Source organism: Exophiala spinifera (genome assembly GCF_000836115.1).
Source record: "Exophiala spinifera strain CBS 89968 unplaced genomic scaffold supercont1.7, whole genome shotgun sequence".
Taxonomy (NCBI): domain Eukaryota; kingdom Fungi; phylum Ascomycota; class Eurotiomycetes; order Chaetothyriales; family Herpotrichiellaceae; genus Exophiala; species Exophiala spinifera.
The window spans coordinates 1,423,230-1,447,052 of NW_015622519.1; the positions used below are offsets into that span (position 1 = coordinate 1,423,230).

The following is a 23,823-nucleotide window of genomic DNA, read 5'->3' on the forward strand; positions in this document are numbered from 1 at the left end:
TACTTGATCAAACACAGTCTACTCGCTTCCAAACGCTCTTCTCCCGAATGTCAATAATTATCGTACGGACTTGATCATCATCTACTCAGATACAGGATCAAGTTCCCGGTGGATTGCCCCAATGTCCAAGGGGGGCCCCGAGTCCAAGTAGACGGAGAGGGAGAGCACCGAATGTGTAGACAAAGATACTTGATGCGCTAATGCAAAGATTTTTCAACGCTTCGACCGTGGTAAACTTTCACACATCATCACTTCTCGTCGTCCTTCGTTCTTCAAAGTCCCACAACACAGCTGGAAACACACGCCTCCCTTCCCGCGCCAAAAACAATCATATCCCAGCGCCCACGTCGACCAATATCTTGACGTGGTTATCCTTGTCCTCGATCAAGGTCTTGAAGCCTTCATCGGCCACCTTGTCCAGCTTGATCTTCTTGGTGATCATACCTTCTGGCTTCATCCTTCCAGACGAGATGGCATCGATGACGGCTTCGAAATCGCCCAGGGCATACGTTGCACTAATATCGATTTCTGTGTTAGCTACGGGGGGTTATATAGCAGCGTTGGGGGTTGCGATTTTCGAAGTAGCATTCGTTTTGTTCTTAGAAGCTCACTCGACTGTTGTTTGTGTGGGGCGGAAGAAATGGGATAGGGATATGGGAAACGGCAGAACGACAAGGGCGAGGGAAAGGGAAAGGGAAAGGGAGCACACTCACACTCCCATATAGGCTCTTTCTCTGAAAACGACATCATTCATCTGCAAGGTAGCCCTCTTCTCCCACACGGCGATGTTGACCAGGGTGCCTCGGGCCCTGATGGCCTTGAAGGCGCTGTCGACGGCGACCTGCACGCCGGCGGCGTCGAAGCCGACATCGGCGCCCTCTCCGCCGGTCAGACGGTCGACCTCGGCCACGACGTCGACGGCGGTGGGGTCGAGGACGTGGTGTGCGCCGAACTCAGTGGCGAACTCCCTCCGGCGACGGCTGACCTCGCTGACGATGATCTTGTCGCAGCCTTTGCCCTTCAGGGCCTGCACGACGGCCAGGCCGATGGGCCCGCCGCCGAGGACCAGGGCGGAGTCGCCGGGCTTGAAGGGCGAGATGGACACGGCGTGCCAGCCGACGGCGAGCGGCTCGATCAGGGCGCCGACCTCGAGCGAGATGTTGTCGGGGAGGGGCTTGACGCAGCTCGCGGGCACCGCCATGTGCTCGCTCAGCCCGCCGCCCCAGCCGCTCAGGCCGACGAAGCCGTTGCGGTCGCAGCAGTTGACCAGTCCTCGCCGGCACGCGCGGCAGTCGCCGTCGTAGATGATCGGCTGCACGCAGACCCGGTCGCCCGGCTTGACGTGCGCCACCCCTTCGCCCACCTCCTCGACCACGCCCGAGAACTCGTGGCCCAGCGTCAGCGGGAGCGTCTCGCCCGTGATCGGGTGCGGCTTGCCCGCCTCCGGGATCAGGTTCGCCCCGCCCAGGTACTCGTGCAGGTCCGACCCGCAGATGCCGCAGAACTTGGGCGCGATCTTGACCTGCCCTGGTTTCACCGCCGGGACTGGGATCTGGTCCAGACGGATGTCTCGTTGCCCGTAGAACCGGACCGCGTTCATTGTTGACATGGTTTTTGATTATGAGTTGAGCGTTTGGGTGGTGGGAAGATTAGGCGTGTGAGACGCCAGTGAGACGATGTCAATAATGAGTTGTGTGTGTCTGGGTGTGGTGGTGGTGGTGAGACTTGCCGAGGTGGTTGGAGAGTTTGTGTGTGCTGGCGATGTTGGAGAAAGACACGAGTCCCTTTTATAAGCGAGTGTTCAACTACCGTGTATATCCAGTAGCTTAGCTGGATGACCACCGACGATGTATGATTACACGATTAATAACAGGAGGTGAGAATGCCGAAGTAAAGAGAGAGAGAGAGAGAGGTGATGATGAGTCTGCGGCGGCCGCAACGGAGCTAGCGGTGGTGATAGAATCAGAGGCCAAGGCAGAGAGAGAGGGAGAGAGGGAAGATGAGAAAAGACCAGTCGAGTCAATGCGACACAGGGAGGAAACTTGGAAGCAATCCCATCTTAAGTACCTGTACAGTACAATATCCGACCGCTTAGACTACCAGTAAGAGACAAGAGTATAGAAAAAGGACAGCGGCATCACCGGGCAAACAACCGGACAAGTCCCTCCCTCCCGTCTCCCCTTTTCTCCGTGTGTGGGTTGATTGTCTGACCTCTTTGGCCGTGCGACGGAAGCGAACTCGCGAGACTCTACTCGCACAACCAACCAGGTGTTTGTCCCCGCTCGAGGGCCAGAACGGACAACAACCTCAAGTTAACTCGAAAAAGGACATGCCGGATGCTCGCACTCGGACATGCCACCCGTCAACGTGGTGCTTGAGAAGAAAGATGATCAGATGCTTCGGCTTCCTGAATTGGGAAAGTCCGAGGGGTGCGAGAGGGAGAGAAAAATGAGGGGCAAAGAAAGAAGGAGGCGAAATGAGGAGAGACAGAGTAAGCTAAACCGCAATAGGAATCTCGGCCTGGTTATCAATAACTTATCATGAGATACAAAAGTATCGCACTAGATCGAATCTGGGGAAGTGACTTAGCACCACAGAATGGAAGGTTGGCCGACAGGAGCGAGAGACCCGGATCATTGTAACGCCGACAGAGGATTATCTAAGGCATGTCCATCAGTCAGGATACTAAAGTAAGGTACATTAGGTATCTCGTAGGAGGCAGACACACACATCCAAAATAATGACGATAAGGTACTTACTTAGCTATAGTACCTGATACACATTATTATTACCCACCGCCTCTGCATATGTCTACCACTACCTACGTGGTATATGACAATGCTTCTCTCGGCACCCACACGCCCCCAACCCCAATCAACTTGTCCTTCAACGCAGCTCCCTCGGTCCGGATCCCAAGTTTGTTCACCGGCACTCGATCCATCTGTCTCTGAGTATTTTGTCGGAAATCGACGTACCGCTCACTCATGGTCCGACTGGACGCCGCTGACTTTACACGCTCCAGGGTCGCTTCAGCCGTCCAGGCCGGTCGGTTCAGACTCGCTGTCGTAACGGCAATATCCTTGTACGTGTCAAACTGCATAGATTCAACGTCGGGCTCTTCATATGGGTTCAGATCCTGCATTGCTCGCAGATACCCCATCAGCATCACCGATACTTTTGCATCAACAAGTTGAACGCCCTGGAAATCATGCAGCACATACACCCTCGCACTGTTCTTGTGCACCACCGTCCTCGTCCTGTCGGGGTCCGGCGAGATGAAAATGACAGCCTTGAACCAGTCACTCGGCACAGCAGTCTCGGCAGCCAATTTCTTGGGCAAACTCACGGCTGCCCAGCCGAAGAAGACACCCTTGTATCGCGCCAAGATGTCCTCGGGCACTCCGGACAAATTCGCCGTAGGGATGTTCAACATCGATCTACTTCGACCCGTGCCCGTCACAACTTTGCCGTGAAAGCGAACGGGGAATGGCGCCACTGGACCTGTGTCGGGGCCCACGATATCCGGTCGCTGCAACGCATCATACGTCTCTTCTTGCACGGAACTGTAGGCGTTCTCCCGGGCAGTGTCATATTGTTCATTCACGTTGTCAATCTTGTCCTGTACGCCGCTATTGTCGTATGCAAGGGTCGCCGCTTCCTGCACCGCCAAACCGGGCTGATAGATCCGAGACACCTGACCCGTGACCGCTGACTTGGCCTGGTCAGCGATAGGGGTCAGTGTGGCTGACAGGATGTTGTTCCCAACGATCTGGCCGATTTTGATGCCCATCTCTAGCGGCATGGTCTTGATCGAGGCCCCCCGGAGGGTGCTGAATTCCGTGGTCGAGGAAGCTAGCCGGAATATGGGACTTCCACATAACACCTTCTTCCCCTCAGCCGTACACAGGACGACCCTGAGATAGCCATCGTCTGCCTCGCATGGTATTCGGAGTACATCGGTCTCGCGAACTCGGTGGGAACGGATCTCCTTGGGGGCCTTTTTGAGAAACTTCTTGATGTCCCTCTGCCATGCCCTTTCGTCAGTCGGATTGAGTTGCTCGGGGGTCGCCTTGACCGTGGGAGTCACATTGATCCATGTGCTCCGGGCGCCGAGCAGGCCGCCAATCTTCAAGCCAGTTTTGCCGGAGAAACCCTTGCGCTGCAGCCATAATGTCCGATCGGGTGGCAACTCCCTGTCCGAAAAGATGGTGATGGCCAGATTAGTCGTGGAGCCACTGTAGTAGACCAAGCCGTGAGAATGGCGTAGAATGGAATAGTGCTTGGTAGACTCATAAGGGTGGGCGATCAGGCCACCAGCGAAATACCGAACATCTTGCAGAACCGACTTGAACTTGGACGACGTTGCTGATGTCGGTGTAGCTGGTGTCAAGGGTGTGGTCGGAGCAGATGCTATGATGGGGCTTATAGGACTGAACTCGGTAGATGTGGGAGAATAGCTGCTTGGTGACTGGACTATTCCTGGTGGTGACTCCAGGGACATTGCTTGCAGGACAGCAGCTTGCTCGTCCACGGATATCTCATCGCCGGGTATGGAGTGGTGATTCAGGTCCTCGGTTTGAGACGATCGAAGCGGCGGCCTCTTGGGGTCTTCCGCCTCTACGTACGGTGGTGGTCGCTTTGATAAGGGCATGATGATTGTTGAGCAAGTCTTGATGATTGGGGTGGTATGGGAGTTTCGGGGGCTCATCGAGGCGGCCTCGCTTGGAGCCGCATTTTCACAACCATCTCGAAGGCGGTGCAAGGGACTGAAGTTCTCGATTCTTTTTCCTCTTTTGAACGGGGTGAAACGGCTTCTGGTAGTATTGAACGTGTGAGGAAACGAAGATCGAAGAGTGCAGATGGACTTCTTGAGGAAGTGCTTCGATATAGGTTCCGGCAGTGGCCGCAGGCCCGCAGTCATTGAATTTAGCGGCAGTTCCAGGCTAGAAAGGCTTATCGATGGGGCTTAACTGGTCTGTGGGCACGCTAATCAGAAGCCTAATGAGCCTCTTCTTAAGGCAGCGCGTCCTTCTAACCGCCTAGAGATAACAGCATCTTACATCAGGTCAGTACATGGTAGTCACCCTCATTCTCTACCTACTTGAATATATCTGGATTCTCCCTGCACGGTACACGGAACATGGCACTCCCAATTATACGCACCAATCTCGACATGTACCACTCTCTTCACGATGACGCGGACACCTCAACCCATTCTTGATCAACCTCTGTTTCCTTGCACCCACGAGTACGATCACCACGGCCTTCAAACCCACGACTCCAGCACCTCGTCCTGTACTCTCACCACTCTAGTGACTTCGTACGCCCAGAACAGCGTCGATCGTCTCCTCCTGGCCACAGGGCTATGCAGTTGTATCTGACCTGCTTGGGCTCCTGTTGACCATCAGCATTAGTCGACATGACAAGCCCCATCTTATGAGGTGGCTGTACCGGGATGTCTTCGTCCGCGCCTCTCAACTTTGTTATGCCTGCAGGCCACATATATGCTGGGCAATCCTAATATTGTCCCGACGATGCCAAAGGCAATGCCAACTACCGCCTCGGGAGACAGATGAGTGTGTGACATGATCGAGAAGTAGTGGTCGATTCTTCGGGCATCTGCCAGCGAGAATTCCCACTTCTGCGAAGACCTTGAGGATGCGTTGACCGGGAATTTCACGGCGATTTCTGTTCGATACTCCGGGGCTGAAGACTGTATGGCAAGTGCGATGTACTGAGATGAGCTGCTGCCGTTGCCTCCATGGCTCCTACTAATATGATTTGAGCACGTCACGCTGCACCCTGATTGTCAAGACTTTGTCCCCTTGATCCTCAATCCCATGTATATATGATCTAAGGTACAGTCGAACCTCGGATTCCACGAATGCGTTACCATTGGACGCTCTGCAGACCAACACGGTGCTTGTTTCGCATTCACGGTGCTGCAATCTGATTGGTGCCTTGCCGTGCACCGTGAAATTCAATGCTGGTCAGCCTCACCGTGACAACATCGAAGTCATTCCACAACCACCTTTCCAAATCTACTGCAGCATTTGGGGGACAGTTCATACCAGTTTTACTCAAGAGTCATTTCGACTATGCTGACTAGATATCAACTGACCTACGCACGCCCGAGGTCAAGTCAATTCGACCTCGATTCCTTCGCGGAACAAGATGAGTGGGGCGCGGCGAGGGCTTAATCTAGGCTCGAGCAGAAACGCCGGCGATGGAATCAATGTTTGCGACCAGCATGGTACTGGCTCCTACGTAGCAGGAGCCACTCATTCACAACCCGTCTCCGATGCTCCCTTACCATTCCCAGGTGCCGAAGTCCCTGCTCGTGCTGATGATCTAGATCAACACCTGGACTACACATCCTTTTTCGACTTTGACAGCTTCATGGCATATGACTCTCAGGACCCAGTCCCTGACTTGGGATTCGCAACTGAAAAAGTCCGGTCCATTGACACCATTGACGCCAGACATGATATGTCTGCATTAATAGCTACATCTTCAGCACCCATCGAGCCAGATGATGCTATTGATTTTCCTCAACCCAATCAAACCACGACTAGTACGACTGCGGAAGGTTCCGATAACAAAGCTATGCCTTTTCCAAACCAGAAAAAAATCAAGTTCAGCCCACGCCAGATCAAGATTCTACATGACTGGTTGGTCAAGCATCTTGACTGCCCCTACGCGAGTGCGGAAACCGCAGCAGACCTGTCAGCGTCAACAGGCCTGACAATTCAGCAAGTGAGGGACTGGCTGAGTCGAACTCGCCAACGTAAGCTCGATGCCATGCTGAATTGCTCCAGCTCCATAGACACGCTGGCAAGACAGCTCGACGAGGATCCTACTACAGCCCGCCCTATGCGCACTGGTCCCGGAGATCGAAACCCGTCTACTAGGCAGTCCTCACAGGCTTCCGAGTCCAAGAGAGGGGCACGATCCTTGGATGTGTCAGCGTCATCTGCGCCTGATTCCGACCTCGGTCACGATAACTGCACCCCTGAAGACTTATCCATCCGTTCTGGTCGCGGGAGCAGTCCGACAATAGACCGAGCTCAAGATGCTCCCTCCATGATAGAGTGGTGGTTTGGCCACTTACCGGAGGAGGTCCGGCCCCAGAATTCTCAGCAAGGTACATGTTCAAGTCAGCGAAGGTTTCAGGTGTTCTGGGATCGGCAACTGAATCAATGCGACATGATCCTTCTATCTAAGGGCCACTTTGTCCGAGACTCTACACTTGGCCAGAAGAGGGCATTCTTGAGGCTACTTTTGCTGTTGGAGCTCGAAATGACTCAAATGATGATGTCTGTGAGGACTCTGGAGGAAGCATATTATTCACTAGACGACACAACTCTGGACTTGCTGTCTGGCATTATCAGTGGCCTCCTTGACTCCTCGTTGGACCCTGTCTGTGATTTAGACAAGATCAGAACATCGCTGTGGCTGATCTTGCGTCCACTGTGGTCACAGACCCAGCCGGGTACCTCGCTGCATTCCTCCCTAAACGGTATCGACTGCAGTGTGGTGAAGGCTATAAAACACGAACTGGCCAATTGGACTACTGAAACCTTGATGCTTATTGAGGAACAAGAGAAACTCGCTCGACCAGAGGGTTCTGTGCGAGAAGCAGAGACTTGTACAAAACCGTCTCTGACACCTGGTACATCGAGCTGGTGGGAAAATGAAATCAGTGCTGCTTTTTCGAGCCGCCGTTGGGAGACTGGACACCATAGTCATCTGTTGAACTCGCTGGACACTGAACGCAATGTTGAACATTTGACCACGACTTTGTCCACGGCTATCCTAAACCAAGGCAAGACCAAATCTGTAGCGTCGGCATCTACGGCTGGTTCTGCACGATCCCGCTCCAGCTACGCGTCATTGGGTAGTCGACGAGGACGGAGGCGATGGGGCAGCAGCAGCAAACAACCCTTCAATATGCTCCCATCGCTCACGCAGGCTTTTGAGCCCCAAGGGAAGTATCACTGTACTTTCTGCGACAAGAGCTTTGCTCAAAAGAAGATATGGAAGAAACACGAAAGGTCTATACACTTGCTGGAGGAATCGTGGATTTGCGAGAAGATGGGCCCCGGCGCATCCTGCGATTTTTGCGGTGCAAGCCCATTTGCGAAAGGCGTGTACTGCCCGTGGCACAATACACTGAGGTGTTGGACCAGGCCAGAAACCGAACGCACCTTCTACCGAAAACAGGACTTTGTGCAGCACCTTCGCGGCTGGCATAAAGCTGACCTGGGGTCCTTTGCACTGAAAGGCTCAGCTACGTCGGGAGCACAAGATAGGTTCAGGCATACAACGCAGTTGAGCGTCGTCCAGCTCACGTGCTATTTCTGTGGCTTCCTGAGTAGCTGTGTGGATGAACGGTTGGCTCACGTCGGTAGGCACTTTGACGAGGGCGTGGACATGGCACAGTGGAAGCGTGACTGTCCAGAGGAATCCAACATCGCCCCAGAGGGGGACATGCACGACATGCCGCTTCCGGAAGCTGAATTTACCGATGATCTTGAGTGGATGGATGCTTCATATTTGGGGCTGGTGACAGATACGAGTTAAATCTTGTGCAGAGCACGATCAGCTACAATTCAGGCCAGTCGCACTTCGAAACGTGACAGAATTGGTTACAACACTCGGTGATTGATGAGGGTTTCACTGAGAACGTCCAATCACCGAGTCGAATAGATATAACGTTAACAAGTCGTAAGAAGATACACGAGACGCTGGTAATGTTCCAACGTATCACTCGAAGAAGCAGGTTTATCACTTTATTCATTTTCTTTTCATGGATGTATTAATTAGCTGTGGCTGATAAGCCGAATTAACATGAGGTAGTTTGGTAGGTATGCTGTGAATACCTGGTGATAATCTATCGTCAACCTTCGTAAAATAACCCTGTTTGCGCATTCTGGTTGTCACCGATTTTCTCTTTCCTTCCCTTCATGTGACCACGGTCATGCATCGTCTATCTTCATGTCATCTCGCCTGCATAGATTGCCGGTCGGAGATGACACCGTTGGTACGATCATGCGATCATACATTCGACCGTGGGCCGTGAAGCAAGGAGGGTTGCTTCACGCGAGGTATGAAATAACCCAATACACCTTCTCCCTCGGATATCTTCCCCTCACTTTGATTTTCGTAACAGAGGGCTAACTCCTTGATTTTAAAATACTCGTACATGCATGTGTTGCTGTCCATTCACCTCGATGGAGAGGTTGCTGTTTGTTTTGACATGAGCAGCGTCTGCTCGTCAACTAATAGTTCGTGCCGTGTGTAGTGTTGCCGTAACCGGGTTGACCGTACTTGGGCTCCGTGGCGAGAGGGTAACTGCCGCCGTTGTTCACGGTCGATCCCGTCATGCCGGTCTCGTGGCTGGGTCTGACAGTCGTTCCGTGGTGGTAGTTGTTGGTGTGAGTGGGGTCGGCGGCGACGGCGCCAGCGGAGGCCATCTCGGCGTCGCGAGTGCCGCGGGGGAGGTCCTTGTTGCGGTTTCGGCGCCAGAATGGTCGGCGGCCGGTGCCACTGGTGTAGTTGTTGCTGGGGCTGGGGCCGAAGCGCTTCTCCTTCTGGTGGTGGCGGGCGAGGAGGAACTGCACGACGGCGGTGATGAGGAAGAGGAAGACGTTGACCAGCGACACGGCGAACACGGCCGTGTTCAGGCTGCACACGTAGCCCCAGTCGCCGGCGCCGGGGGCGGACTGGTTGTCGATGCCCCGGCCGAGCGGGGTGTTGACGAAGCCCCGGCACGAGTTGGCGCCGTGGCGCGTGTAGTACGCGATGGCGGCGAAGCAGCCGACGAAGCAGACGTCGAGCACGATGGCGATGAAGGCGAAGAACCGGATCGCGCCGAGGAAGAGGGTCAGCAGGATGCAGAAGATCAGGTACAGGCACGCCGCGCCCGACATGCCTTCGACCGCCTTTTCCCACGTCGGGATCCTCATGTTGTGGTTCGACAGCACCGCGAGGAAGTAGCTGTAGATGCCGAGGGCGATGGCCGCGCATGCGAATTCGAGGATGCGCAGGCCGGTCTGGCCGAAGCGGAGGAGGGCGCCACCAAAGGCCATTGTGGTGTGTTTGTGTGTTTGTGTGTTTGTGTGAACGAGGGAGTGGTAGGGGAGGGGGAGAAGGGTAATGAGCGCAGAGTTGCCTGTTGCTGGTTGTCGGATGGAAGTTCTCGATAGGGAGATGAGAACAAGTGCAGTATGAGGGAGGCTGGGGTCTTTGTAGGTTGGGGCCAAAGCGGGTTGGACAGGGACAAGATTCCCCTGTGCGCGGTTGTTGAGTTCGTAACCTGGTGTAAAATGCTTTTTGTCTTGTTGTCATGTCGAATGCGGCGCAGTGACGTGGTGGCGGCGATCGCTGCATCATGAGGGGAGCTGAAAAACAGGGCACCCGCCAATCAGCAGCTGCTTCGCCACATCATGACGACATGGAGCCTCAGCCACAGCAGATCTTCCCGCGCCGCCATTGGCTCGATGTCGACGACAAGTGGCGCCAAGGACTGAGACGGCGATCAGACTTTTTCGACACCGGGGACATTGACACATCATCACGATGCTATTCGATGCACGCACCACGAGAGGGACCGGGGAAATACAGCACGTCCCAGGCTGCATGTCTATGATGCACCAGAGGAGCAACGATCCCAGCAAGATTTGCGCGGTCGCTGGACCATCACATCATCCGCGAGACCCTGAACCCTGGTACGCGCCCTCCCTGCTCCCCTGGACGAGCTGCGACGGGGCCCAAGTTGGGATTTTCTAGCCGGAGACACCAGGGGAAGCGATACAAGAGGCCAGAGGCATGAGATCAGAGACCGGAGGACACAAAGCAAGAGACAAGCCATTACTGTGGCAATTAAGCCTCCTTGCACGTGAATACTAGGCCTTGAGAGTGCTCCGTACAATACTACGAGTATCTATTCTTTCTCTCTGCTCATGAAATCATTGGCAGCATGGATCTTTCTTATGTTCTGCACAGACCTTGGCTCCTGCAAAGTCCAACCCTAATATGTCCATTGAAGTGAATCGTGAGTCTCGAAGAAGAAATAGACTTTTGTCTTCTCAACAACGTCACACGTGTCGTTGCTGCAAGGCGGGTGATGGTTTACAACTGCAGGTACATGCCCACACCCGCAGCACCCATCAACAGAGAACCAAACTTGATGGTGTCGGCCCGCGGAGCTGCGTTCGTGTTCGATGGTGTACTGCCACTGCTGGTGGATGTCGAGGCGGTTGATCCTGATGGAGACGCTGGGGTAGTTCCACTGGTGTTATTGCCCGGCAAGTTGCTCTGGTCCCACTCCAGAACATTCAATTCGAGGCCAGTGATCACCTGCCCGTTGGTGGCATAGACTGTCTGGGTGGGCTTGGTGTCGGTGACAGCCTCGTTGCTGGCCGAAGAGGTGCCATCCACACCGTTCTTGATCAGATCGTCCACGCCGTCGGGGCGCGCGGGAATATCGTAGGCTTGGGTAAAATTAGCACCGCTCAGGAGACTACTGGCACACTCCGGGGGTGTCAACGAGGTCGCGGTAGCATTGGCCTTCTCCAACGAGGCAATGTCCAGATCATCATACTGCTTGCGGAGATTATCATAATCGACGAGAAGTGACGCGGTGCCATTACTGTTGAGGTTCACCAAGCCATAGTTGTTGGGCTCTTCGCTGTACTCGTAGATCAACCCTCCGGAGAAGACGCCCGTCATCTCCGGCCCGTACAGTGCGGGAACCTCGGTGAAGGTTCGGGGCGAGACGTTGTTGCAGCCATATTCGGAGAAAAAGATGGGAATGGTGGTGTTGCTAAAGTCCGAGACCAGGACATCATAGCCGGAAGACTCGAACGTGGCATCACCACACCACGAGTACGAGTTCAGACCAAAGAAATCAATCTTGGAGCTGGTCTCGTTCGAGAGGCTGCAAGACAGGTAATTGAATGTACCCATCAGGAGCGGGCGCACATCGGCGGCCGAATACCCAACGGGAACTGGGCGGTCGGAATGAGCCGCGATGTAGTCCTTGATATCTCTGGTCACGGCTCGGATGTAGGCTGGAACTTGAGGCACCGAGTCTTCATTAATCACCTCGTTTCCACTGAAGAAGCCCAGCGTGTTGTTGAAAACGATAAAGTCTTGGACCACCTTGAAGACACGCTCCAAGTAGGTCTCGCTGTACGATTCCCACGGAGCACCCCGGTTGAGGGACTGGTTGGGCAATGGGCTGTTGACGTCGAGGATCATGTAGATGCCGGCCGCGTTGAAAATGTTGGCACAGTCGGTGTGGTCCAGATCGGGGTCCAGATTGTAGACACGAACAGCGTTGACACCCAGTCTCTGCATGAGGACGGCATCACGGAGACAGACGGAAGCATCGCTGAGGGGGTCGACACCAGAAGCAGGGTCGAAGCCGGAGGAACCACCGGGCTGATAACTGCATCGCAAGCAGGTCAGTATTGACATCCACCGCGGTACAAGAGTCCATCTCTTACGCGACACCGATGATCTGGAAGCGAGTGTCATCGATACTGTTGACAAAATCCGCACCTTTGACGACCAGAGGGGCCACGGCGAAGGCGGAGGAGGCAAATAGCGCGACGAGCGCGAGGACCATAGCTTTGAACTGTCTTTTATCAGTCCCGCGATCGACATCGAGGTGATAGCAGCCTTACCTGGGCCATGGCGAAAGCTATCGCAGCACCAACTGATCGAGAAGTGCTGGAATTACGCGATCTAAAAAGTGTGATGAGCGAGGGACAGTCGGGCGTTGAACCGGACAAAATGGTGTAGAAACGAGGGGCGCAGTTTCCCAACGAGAGAAAGAGCCAACGAGGGCAAGAAGCGAATGTCAAGAAGCGGAAGAGGTCAAAGAGGTCGACGTGAAGACGACAATAGAAACGACAACGAACGAGCCGGAGCTGCGGCGGACATTGTTACTTGTATTGCACAAATGAGCTTATTCTTATCTCTCGCGCCTTCACCACCGCGGAGCCCCGTATAGCGCAATCTGGAATAACCTTGGTGCATTATGGTTTGACAGGGATGATCGATGCAACCTGCGCTTCTACTCGTCGAGTTCGTCGCCGCCAATGGGATCTCTGCGCAGAAGCCATCTCTGCCCTCGCAATTCGAACCCAGGCATCGGCTGCGGGAAATTGCCCTTGTGGGATCTTGAACCTTGGGGGATGCACCAAGAGTCCAAGAAATCCATCAACGACGACGGGCCACCACAGATTCAGTACCATCTGAGCTGTCCGTGTACCTCCAAGACATCGACGACCGTCAGACCCAGGAGACGAACAAGACTTTGGTGCCACCGCCGAGCATGTTTACAAGACAAAGACGCGCAACGCCAATGCATCTCACATTCCTTGCTTTTGCTCGGCGGGATAGCTCCAAGCCTTGGGACGAATATTTTACGCAACAAGACAGTTGGCTCAGGGCTCAGGGATCAGCATAGTCATAGGATCGGTCGGAATAGACTGGGATATCCCATACTGCCGTGTGGCCTCTTTGTAGGCGCCTCTCCCCAGGCGTTCGTTATCGTATTCGTATTCGCATTAGTGTTAGTACCTTGCTCTGCAGCGTGCCTCAGAGTGGAAGGTCAGCCGAGAGTGGGCGCAATCTGCCTCCTGGTCAAGAACTCAAGGTACATACCATAGACTCTTCCCACGGCCTTTGCCCAATCCCCCTGCGATTCATGACCATTGTCGACCATGTCATCTTCTGGCAAGGTCTCCAAGGCATCAACAGAATCCAACAGACGCGTTATCTTCATCCATCCAGATCTGGGTATCGGTGGTGCAGAGCGTCTCATTGTCGATGCTGCTGTGGGCTTGCAAGAGCAGGGGCACAAAGTCACCATCTTCACTTCCCACTGTGATCCTCAACATTGCTTCGAAGAAGCTCGAGATGGTCAGCCACAGCTCTCTCTTCCGCTACGATGTTGGCTAAAGCATTGACAGATTTGTGAGTATAGGCACCTTAGATGTCCGAGTTCGCGGCAACAGCCTTTTCCCTCCCACTCTCCTCAATCGCTTCCACATTCTTCTTGCCATCCTCCGTCAGATTCACCTTGTCCTCGCCATCTCACTTTTCAGCAATGAGCTGGATCAGCTGCAGCCGAGTGTCTTTGTGGTTGACCAGCTATCTGCCTGCGTCCCCTTACTGAGATGGCTGTATCCTTCTCAACAACGCACTTTGTTCTACTGCCACTTCCCCGATCAGCTCCTAGCAGATCGTCACACAGCGGGCCTGCTTGGCTTGGCCAAATCCATATACAGGCTCCCTTTTGACTGGCTGGAAGGCTGGAGCATGAGTGCAAGTGACAAGATCGTCGTCAATTCGACCTTCACAAAATCGGTGGCTGCTAGAACTTGGCCGGATCTGGCCGGATCGGTCGGGGTAATCTACCCTTGCGTTGACGTGTCAGCTCAAGCAAGTCAAGCTGCGGTGCAGGAGAAGCCACTGTGGGACGGCAAATTCAAGATCTTCCTCAGTATAAACAGGTTTGAGCGCAAGAAGAATGTAGGCGTCGCCATTAGAGCCTATCACAATTTATCGTCCAAAAAGCGTCAGGGTGCGCGGTTGGTACTGGCTGGTGGGTATGACCAGCGAGTGGCTGAAAACGTTCAGTATCACAAAGAACTGGTTGAGCTAGCTGAAAGTCTAGGATTGGCAACAGCAACAGCGAGGACAGCCCCTACAGCACTTGCCATTCCTGATGACATCCAGGTCTTGTTTCTGTTATCTGTGCCCGGCCCCTTCAAGGAGACGCTGCTCAACAACGCGCAGCTATTGCTTTACACTCCTACAAATGAACATTTTGGTATCGTACCCGTGGAAGCGATGCTACATGGAGTTCCAGTGCTGGCCTCCAACACCGGTGGTCCCCTTGAAACCATAGTCGACGGGAAAACTGGTTGGTTGCGCGATGTGTCCAACCTCGAGGATTGGACCGAGATCATGAGACTGGTCAGCACAATGAGCGCGTCAGACCTTCGTCAGCTCGGCCAGAGCGGCAAGGAGCGAGTTCGTGAGCAGTTTTCGCGGCCCACTATGGCCAGCAAATTCAGTCTCGAGATGGACCGGATGCTCAAGGAGAAGAGAAGCAAATTCCTGGAGAGAAAAGATATTGTGCTCGGCCTTTGGCTTGTGCTGGCCTTTGCCGCGGCCTTGTTTGCGACCATCATCAAAGCGAAATATGGTCGTGGAGATAGACGAGTGACCGAGTTTGCCCGCGCTCGGAGGATGCACTCGGACGCTGACGAGGCGGTCAAATTATTTCCAGCCGCGGAGCCCTGAATAGACACATGATGATAAATTCAAAGTGTACAAACGACAACTCTGCTGCTCTTGGCCGTAGTATCTAGAGTCGACTACTCGAGGAATCACCAGTTGTGAGGTTTTCGAGCTACATGTCCAAGTATGTAGTTTTCCTGCCCAGACGCGTGAGAAAAAGTGGTGACGCGCCAAGATTGTTTTGCCCTTTCCCAGTCTGGAACAAATGCGATGGTCTCGCTGCCGCCCTCGATCATCATACATACATTCATTCCCTGGAGTCCTCGCTGTAGACCTGTTGGCGACATCGCTGTCTCCATTGATCTCTCCATCCCAGCATCTGCATGTCCTTGCCAGTGCTGATGTCGTCCCACGCTCGAAGATGGCCGAAGTCATAAACCTCTTATCGTCAAGTTCGCCACCACCCGCGCCCTTGCGCTCAGACTCTGCTTGCAACCCCGTTGCTGCGACAGTCTTAACCCAAATTTTCGAGGATGTGGACGACTTTGATGACACTGGATCCATCGATTTTGCGATTGACCGACCGTCGAAAAAACAAAGGTTGACTCCCGAGTTGCCCAAAATCTTAACGCAAGGAAGTAAGCCGTCTGCTCTCGGAGAGAGAACTGTACAGCCGGTCTACGAACTCTCCTCCGAGACCTCTTCTGTGCCAGAGCTCAAGTTCGATGCAAATGGCGAACTCAAGTCCAGACCGTCTGGCTTGTGCAGGACCGAGGCGGTAGATGAAATTCTTTTCACCTCGTCGCTCCCAGAAGGTGAACATAGCGCAAATCTAAAACTAAGCAAGCCTCGGCCCTTCGAAGTGTTTGAGGACATATTGGATGAGTCTTGTGATATAGACGTCAATGTGTCCCGCTCTGGCCCAACGGACGATACACAGCGCCAATATTCACACCGAACAGCCAACTTACTAGCCGTTCTCTCCCAAGAACCCGTTGCAGGTGGCAGGCACAGGCACCACAGATCGCAGACGACAGCGCTGGCGACAATGAGGTCGGCAAACACCAGGTCGTTACCGGTTGATGATATTGAGAACTCTTCAAGTCCTGCAGAAGCAGCCACCAAGAATGTTGCCAAAGGCTCGAACAAAGTAGACCCTGCCAAAGCCGCAGAGAGGGCTGCAGCAAAGGCGAGCCGTGATGCTGAAAAAGAGGCCGAGAGAGAGCGCAAGAAGCTTGAACGAGAACTAAGGGCTCAGGAAAAGCAAAAAGCAGCTGACCTAGCGGAGGCGAACAAATCACGAACCAACAAAAAGGACGCCGTGCCCGAAATGATTGTCGACATGGCAAGCTCCTTGCAGGGCACGAGTGTAGGGAATCAGGTGGACGAATACATGAAAAATTTGGGAGCAGAAGTAACCTATTCCGACCCAGAACTGGACTTGTCAGACAAAGCCCCAGAGCAGATGCAATATGGCAATATCATCACCTGGCGTCGCAAAGTCAAGTCCGCTTACAACGATGAGGAAGGCCGATGGGAACCCCTTTCGACAAGCCGAGTTGTCCCAGAGCAGCATGTGCTGATTCATCTCACTGCGGTAGAATTGGCGGCCATGCTGTGCATCCCGAAGTCAGCAGTGACCGCCGAGCCAATCGACGAAGCCAGCATGAAATCCAATCTGGACAAGCACGTCGCCAGCATCCGGCATCGCTTTGGCAGCTGTGTTCCCATCTACCTTATCGAGGGATTGAGTGGTTGGCTTAAGAAAAACGCAAATGCGAAGAATCGAGCCTACACCGCGGCTGTTAGGTCTCAGATGGCCGATGCTGATCAATTCGAGGCCGGAAATATGCGGGCAACTCAAGCCAGGCATCGCAAGCGCAAGAAGCCACCTACCAACACCCTGGACCTCTCCTCAGTGACGCCTGAGGTGGCGGAAGAGGTCCTCTTGCACCTCCAACTCGCACACCAGCCCATCCTCATCCATCATACGACCTCACCCGGAACCACAGCCTCACAGATCTCTGCTCTTACCCAACATCTTGCGACGAGGCCGTATCGACAGGCTCAGCTCGATTTCAATCTCAAGTCGGCAACGTTCTGCATGGACGGTGGCCAAGTTCGCACCGGAGATGACCCTAGGGACACCTTTGTGAAGATGCTGCAGGAGATTCAACGTGTCACGCCAAGCATGGCTTACGGCATAGTTGACAAATTTGGCAGTGTCAGGAAACTCGTACAGGGCTTCGATCGGCACGGGAACTTGCTTCTCGAAGATGTGCGGAAGAGTGTCAACAAAGATGGAGGTTGGAGCGATAAGAGACTTGGCCCCATGGTTAGCAAGAGACTATTCAAAGTCTTCATGGGTCGAGATCCCTCAGCGACAGACGGGATGTCGTAAAATCGAAAATGTGATAGTCGGCAAAATGAACCTCCGCCCTCGACCAGGCGACAGCCTCAAAATCCCCAAATAAGATACATGCATGCTGTGACCTACTGCATGGGCCCGACCCCTGGCGCATGATTAGAGGGCTAGGAGATCTCCTCCCATGGGAGGCCTTAGTGTTATGCAACACTCAGTTCTAGGCGATGTCGGGGGGCTAAATGGGATGTATTGACGAGTCTGACCTCCCTCTCTCGAAGGGAGATCTCTATCTATTATATAGGCAAAAGGAGCGTTGCAAGGGAGGGCTTTCTCGCCGTCGCACAGCACGCCGCGTGGAGCCATCGGCCGTCCTCGGGCGACGTTCTATCGGGCGACGTTTCTAGACGGGGAGAAAGCCTCCTTGTGAAGTCCGAGAATATAGTCATATATGACTAAAAACAGTGAATTGATGGTGTTGCAAAAGTTGCAAGGAACGTGAGGGCGTCGGCGTTCCGCCGAAGGCGCTAAGGCGCTAGGCGAGAGTATTTAGCTTATAAAGATGGTCACTGACAGCGCCCACAACTCAGCCTAGTCCAACACACCCCCTCAGGGAATGAAGCCATCGTCGTTAGTGAAAATTCATCAGGATAGCATTTCCTGGATATCAGTTAGGTTGAGTTGCTCCATGAACATCTCATGTCTCTGTCTTGGTAAGGGCTTTGTGAGGCCGTCGATAATTATGTCGTTAGTCGGCGTCCAATCAAGGTTAATTCGTTCTTGTTAGACCTCTTGTCTAAGCCAATATCGATAAATATTAACATAATGGAGCCATATTAATAACTTCTCATTCTTTGTTAGCAGTCAAATTATTTAGAGATTATCTGACAAGAGAGGCAAAGTCTATTCTAGGTCTAGATTAATATTCAAGAATATTCTCTTTCACTAGATTATCTCACTTACAGTGTTTAATAGAGTAAGGAGTTCTGTCTTGATGGAGGAGGTTATGATTATCTTTTACTTTCTTAACTTTTAGTTAATGGGTTCTTTAAATAATGTGAGAATATATCTATTTAAGCTTTTCCTGGTTTTGAAGTTATTTATAAAGGAGATGTCTAATATATATAGAAAGTGTTATGTGAACTAACTATTATATATAATTAAGTAATATTTAGTGTAATAAAGATATATAATAACTCTATTCACGGTCTTGACGTGCGCACTTAATAGATTAACTAGGAATTAAGCTAGTTTAGAGTGAGTATAGACGATATTTAGCCTAGTTATATAGAAGGCGAATAAGATAGATTTAATACATTATTAATATATATAAATCTCTTATAATGAGGTTTATTCTTTATAAGGTTATAACTCACTAGTTAATAGTGAAGTATTAAGTAAATAATTAAGTTATTTAATATAGAACTTGGCTATGATTTTATTAATATATAAGTTAAGCGATAAGTGAATAGTTTTATTGTTATAATCTCGCAGAATATAAATTTTAAGAAACTAGTTTATATCTTTCATGACTCTAAACTTAAAGTGTTTCTATAACTTAATTATAAATTAGTAAAATATAATTTTCTTGCTTTTATAATAGAGAATTATAATATTATTAATATAAAAGAAGACTAGAACTTATTTATCTTGAAAGAGATAGTTAATATTAAGTATCTCTATAAGTTCTAGATCCTTAAGCGTCGCTATAAAGATATTATACCACAATAATGAAGATTTCTTTAGATTATAGAGCGTTTTTAAGAGGCGCAGAATCTTCTCTAGCCTAGAATAATCTTGAGGATACTTGATATAGATCTCCTTTTTCATGAGTGAGTTAAGAAAGATATTGATAATATTGGCCTGCTAGATTTTAAGATTAAAGAACGCCATAATGATTATAAAGGCGCGAAAAGTCTTAAGCGTAAGGATTACTATATATATATTATCCTGAGAATATTGTAAATCGCCTTAAATATATATATATACTTTATATTTAGTAAGAAAGTTATCGTTATCGAACTTATATATAAACACCTATATAAGAGAGATAACTTGCTTTTCTTGCGTGTCTAGATATTCTACCTTCTTAATTATTTTGCTTTAAAGAACTTGACTTTACTTTGTATCTATAATCGCCTTAAATTGGCGCTTGTGCGGGTGTATTAATATTTAGTGATAAGTCTATAGTATGAAAGAAAGATTGTCTCTATAAATCTTTTGTTATTCGCTTAGCGTCTTATTAAATACTATATAAAAGAAGTGAAGATTATAAGGGTCGCTTACTAGTTATATAGTGTAGTTCTAGTGATATCTAAATAGCTATTATCGTTATTACTCATAAGGTGAAAGAATATTATTCTTATCTAAGTTAGCTAATATTTCACTTAAATATAGAGAGATCATAAAAGTATTATTATATAAGTTATCTAATTAGATAGTGATTATCGAATCTGAAGTAGTTACCAAAAATGGCGTAATCTAATTAGCGAGATTGGGCGCTAAAGTCGGACTCTGTACCTCCACGTGGGAGCGCCTGGGAACCTTCTGAGTGAACAGAAGAGCCAACATAGAGACGCAGCAGGTGGTGAGAGTGCGACGCGCAGGCGAGTCGCGGAGTGGAAGGAAGAGTATGAGGTCCCTGCTGGAAGATTCGCGACCTTCCGCACACTAATTATTGACCAACACTACACGATAAGCCTTCGAGCGGCGCTCTCTCCCCCTGAACGATCGAGGGTTACAGGTTCATCGCAGGCGCGACGCAGGGATGGAATAGCTAGAACGCTCGAGTATAAGAAGGCAGGGTAACGGTCCCTCTGCTGGAACAAAAAGAGCAAACCAACAGGAAACCAGAACTAGTTTCCCTGCGTTTACCTGTCGTTTACCCTGCGAGACGTCTACGATATACCTGAACACCCCTTAACCAGCGCAGCAGCGTTCCCACGCACCCTCGTAAGGAGGGCCAACGAAACTGGGCGACAACTACACTCTCAGAAGACGATCCGGCACGGAAAGGATACCTCAAGAGAAGCTACACAAGAATAGAAATACCAAACAAGCAGTAACAGGAACGCAAGAGAGTCTCTACAATGTCGCAGCACTATCAGAGACAGCTCAGCGAGGCAAAGCCATTCGAGGAAAGCGATCTACAGAGGAACAGCACGGAAAACGTAGTAGTAATGTCGGCGAGTCGACTGAGAGGACTATGGTATATCGCCCTTATCGTGAAGGACTTCCACACTTTAAGCTATAAGGGCTTAATAAATAGGCAGACAATTGTGCGGCTACTATAGACAAAGCAATAGCTCTCTGAAAGAGAATGTGCGGTGCCAAGACGGCGGTGAGAGCAAAGCTAAGGCGTATATATGGCGCACATGATTCGCAGAAGAAGCGTAACGGCATAGCAATAAGTTAGCTTTTCCTCTGAGAATATACAGAGGTTTTTGCAGCTGGAAGTCGAAGTTCATGTCTATGTAGTCCTTTTAGGAGCTAAAATAGACAATAAACAAGAGCTTAACTAACTAACTAACTAATTAGCGAGATTTAATAATGTCTCTTATATTATAGAGATTTATAAAATAGTGCTAAGCTAAAAGCTGTTTATAACTCTAGATTATTAAATACTAAGCGCGCTAGATACTATACTAGCCTTAAGTGTTATATATAGTGTAAGTAAGGCGATTTCTATCCTCTTAAGTTAGATCTTTTTTCTTTCTTCTTCTAATAATGAGGATAATCTTTAATTAATAAGAATAGTGTCAGAATCATTAAGATCTATAAAGAGATTCTAGTTAAGAGAGGATTTGTTAACTTCGCTGCTAAGAATAAGGGCTTTAATATTAAGGACTTTAATAAGTTCTTATAAAAGTGTATAGAGTTACTTCGCGATCTATACTTCACTAGAGTTATATAGTATATCATTATAAAATACTATATCTCTAAAGCGAAGAATTCTCTATTTTATAAATATCTAAATACGCTATATATTTCTCGTATTATAGCCGACTAGCTAGCTAACTATTACCTTATTCTCTAGCTTTTCGAGCCTAGAAACTTACTTGTTATAAATAAACACCTTATATTTAATTAAGTAAAGATATATAAGAATTAGCTTTCTTCTATAAAGAGCCTTATAAAGAGTCTTTTATTTTAGTGATCTAGATAATATTTAATTAATGAGATAACTAGCTATTTTAACTAGTTCTAGCCATAGAAAGTAAGAAAGATAGCCCTGAATCTTGAGAGCTCTAGTTATCTATATAATAATGCCTTTTAAGCGCTTCGTGGCGCTATTCTAAGCAAGTATATAAGGGGCTAAGTGCTTAATAGTGATCTCTAGTTTATAGAGTTAATTATAGAATTCTTTATTAAGGGCTATCTTATTATCTAGACATAAGAATACTAGCGTTTTATAAAATTATATTTATATTATAGCTAACTAGTCTAGAATAAGTTCTTCTACCTAGAAATAAGTGTTATAAATAAATATATAGTTTATATAGATATAAAAGTCTTATAAGTGGTTTATATATTAATTCATGACTTATTCTTTAGTAAAGTGAACTATATTAAAGGCTATTTAGTCTAATAACTTATCTCTTTATTTCTCATTATTATAAAGATTTTGTGAGATTTATTATCTAGACTTTATAAGTATATAGATTTTATATTTCGCAGTACTAAGAGCGTCTTATTTTAAGACTTATATTTTCTTAATAATATCTAATAAATATTTAATAATGTTTAAGCTAGAGTGTTCTAAGATTCTATATTAAGTAAAGACTAAATATAAGAGTTTTTTATATAATTATATAATTATTACTAATATTATATATTTATAAGATATAAATATTAAGTAATTATAATAATTATATATATACTTAATAGAGATTTTATTTCAGAGAAATATTTCTTTTATTTCGAGAGAAAAGTTAGTTATAAAGTGAATATTCTTAGTTATTATTCTTAATAACAAGATCACTTTAGTTATAAAGCCTTAAATATAGAGAATATTTATAAGAATAATATAAGTAGATTCTATAAAAGACATTATATTAATAATGATTATCTTAATTAACTTGATTAAATATTTATTAATATCATAAGTTAGTGTCTTATTAAAGCGAGAAGAATATTAAGAAGTGTAGCCTAGTGTATCTAGTCAGTATATATAAATATTAAATCTTAAGTCTAGAATCCACTTATTATATAGACTCTTATTAATTAATCTTAAGTATAAAGACCCTAAGTAGATCATTATCATAATGAATATTATCTTCTTTTCTTGTTTTTTTACAGAGAAGAAGAAAAACTTAGATACTAAGTTAGTGACTCTTTCTATAGCTCGCTTAAATCGTTTTATATAAATAGAGTTCTTCTTTATTTCCTTATAAATAGTTTATTTTATAGAATTAGGTTTCTAATTTTAAAGTCTTATTAACTTAACAATATAAAGATATTAAGTATATCACTAAGAAACATTGTAAATCTTGTATATTAAAGGTTAATTCTTAGTCTTTTAATCTTCTAGAGTTATAAAGAAGTTATATAAGAGAATATTTCCTTTTTTTAAGTCCTTCTTAAGGCTATTAAGTTAGCGAAAGAACTTAACTAACTTATAAAAGTTAGAGATAAAATTGTCACTTAGTATCTTGATGTTCTTCATTATAAAGAAGATTAAGTTAAGTGTTTTAATGGCTTATAAAAACTTATAGATAGAAGATCTTTTTATGGCGATTAATATATTTAAATATTAAGTATTATTATAGATCTTTAGTCACTTATCTAGCTAATTATCTATTTATTAATAAATTCTTAAAGACTTAATAATATTCTTTTATTTAGCTAGAATATCTAGTTCTCTAGCTCGATTAATGGGAGTAAAGCTTTAGCGAAGCTATCGAAAAGTTATGTAAGAAGAGTGTTCTTCTTCTAGGTATACTATAAGGTTAATCGAGACTATTTCTATAATCTAAATACTTAGGGCATAAATGATCTTAAGTTTATCTTTATATTACTTACATTATTACTCTTATTACCACTCTATAAAGCGAAGATTTAATCGTTATTATTCTAAGATCTAGTTATCTTGATATAAGTCCTGTAAGTCTAGAATAAGTGAATATTTTGGAGTAAAAGGGTTACTAATATTAAGGTCAATATATTTTTATATCTCTTAGTGTTTAGTATATAGTTTAATG

General features: G+C 48.2%; 7 protein-coding genes across 7 annotated transcripts; 3 read left to right on the forward strand and 4 right to left on the reverse strand.

Moving 5' to 3' along the window:
• Positions 1-328: 328 nt before the first annotated feature.
• PV08_09499 (chlorophyll synthesis pathway protein BchC) lies at positions 329-1,609 on the reverse strand (the record flags this gene model as incomplete). The annotated part of the gene is made up of 2 exons (XM_016383816.1): positions 329-515; positions 714-1,609. 2 exons carry the CDS (start codon positions 1,607-1,609, stop codon positions 329-331), a joined length of 1,083 nt encoding a protein of 360 aa, XP_016232439.1.
• A 1,212-nt stretch (positions 1,610-2,821) lies between these two features.
• PV08_09500 (uncharacterized protein) lies at positions 2,822-4,651 on the reverse strand (the record flags this gene model as incomplete). The annotated part of the gene is made up of 1 exon (XM_016383817.1): positions 2,822-4,651. The coding sequence occupies one exon, from the start codon at positions 4,649-4,651 to the stop codon at positions 2,822-2,824; it is 1,830 nt and encodes a 609-aa protein (XP_016232440.1).
• A 1,523-nt stretch (positions 4,652-6,174) lies between these two features.
• Positions 6,175-8,583, forward strand: PV08_09501 (uncharacterized protein; the record flags this gene model as incomplete). The annotated part of the gene is made up of 1 exon (XM_016383818.1): positions 6,175-8,583. The coding sequence occupies one exon, from the start codon at positions 6,175-6,177 to the stop codon at positions 8,581-8,583; it is 2,409 nt and encodes an 802-aa protein (XP_016232441.1).
• A 698-nt stretch (positions 8,584-9,281) lies between these two features.
• Positions 9,282-10,091, reverse strand: PV08_09502 (uncharacterized protein; the record flags this gene model as incomplete). The annotated part of the gene is made up of 1 exon (XM_016383819.1): positions 9,282-10,091. The coding sequence occupies one exon, from the start codon at positions 10,089-10,091 to the stop codon at positions 9,282-9,284; it is 810 nt and encodes a 269-aa protein (XP_016232442.1).
• A 1,042-nt stretch (positions 10,092-11,133) lies between these two features.
• On the reverse strand, positions 11,134-12,701 carry PV08_09503 (uncharacterized protein; the record flags this gene model as incomplete). Its single annotated transcript, XM_016383820.1, has 3 exons — positions 11,134-12,454; positions 12,513-12,643; positions 12,693-12,701. 3 exons carry the CDS (start codon positions 12,699-12,701, stop codon positions 11,134-11,136), a joined length of 1,461 nt encoding a protein of 486 aa, XP_016232443.1.
• A 1,035-nt stretch (positions 12,702-13,736) lies between these two features.
• PV08_09504 (uncharacterized protein) lies at positions 13,737-15,324 on the forward strand (the record flags this gene model as incomplete). Its single annotated transcript, XM_016383821.1, has 2 exons — positions 13,737-13,935; positions 14,000-15,324. The coding sequence occupies 2 exons, from the start codon at positions 13,737-13,739 to the stop codon at positions 15,322-15,324; spliced, it is 1,524 nt and encodes a 507-aa protein (XP_016232444.1).
• A 358-nt stretch (positions 15,325-15,682) lies between these two features.
• PV08_09505 (uncharacterized protein) lies at positions 15,683-17,662 on the forward strand (the record flags this gene model as incomplete). The annotated part of the gene is made up of 1 exon (XM_016383822.1): positions 15,683-17,662. The coding sequence occupies one exon, from the start codon at positions 15,683-15,685 to the stop codon at positions 17,660-17,662; it is 1,980 nt and encodes a 659-aa protein (XP_016232445.1).
• Between the last annotated feature and the right edge of the window lie 6,161 nt (positions 17,663-23,823).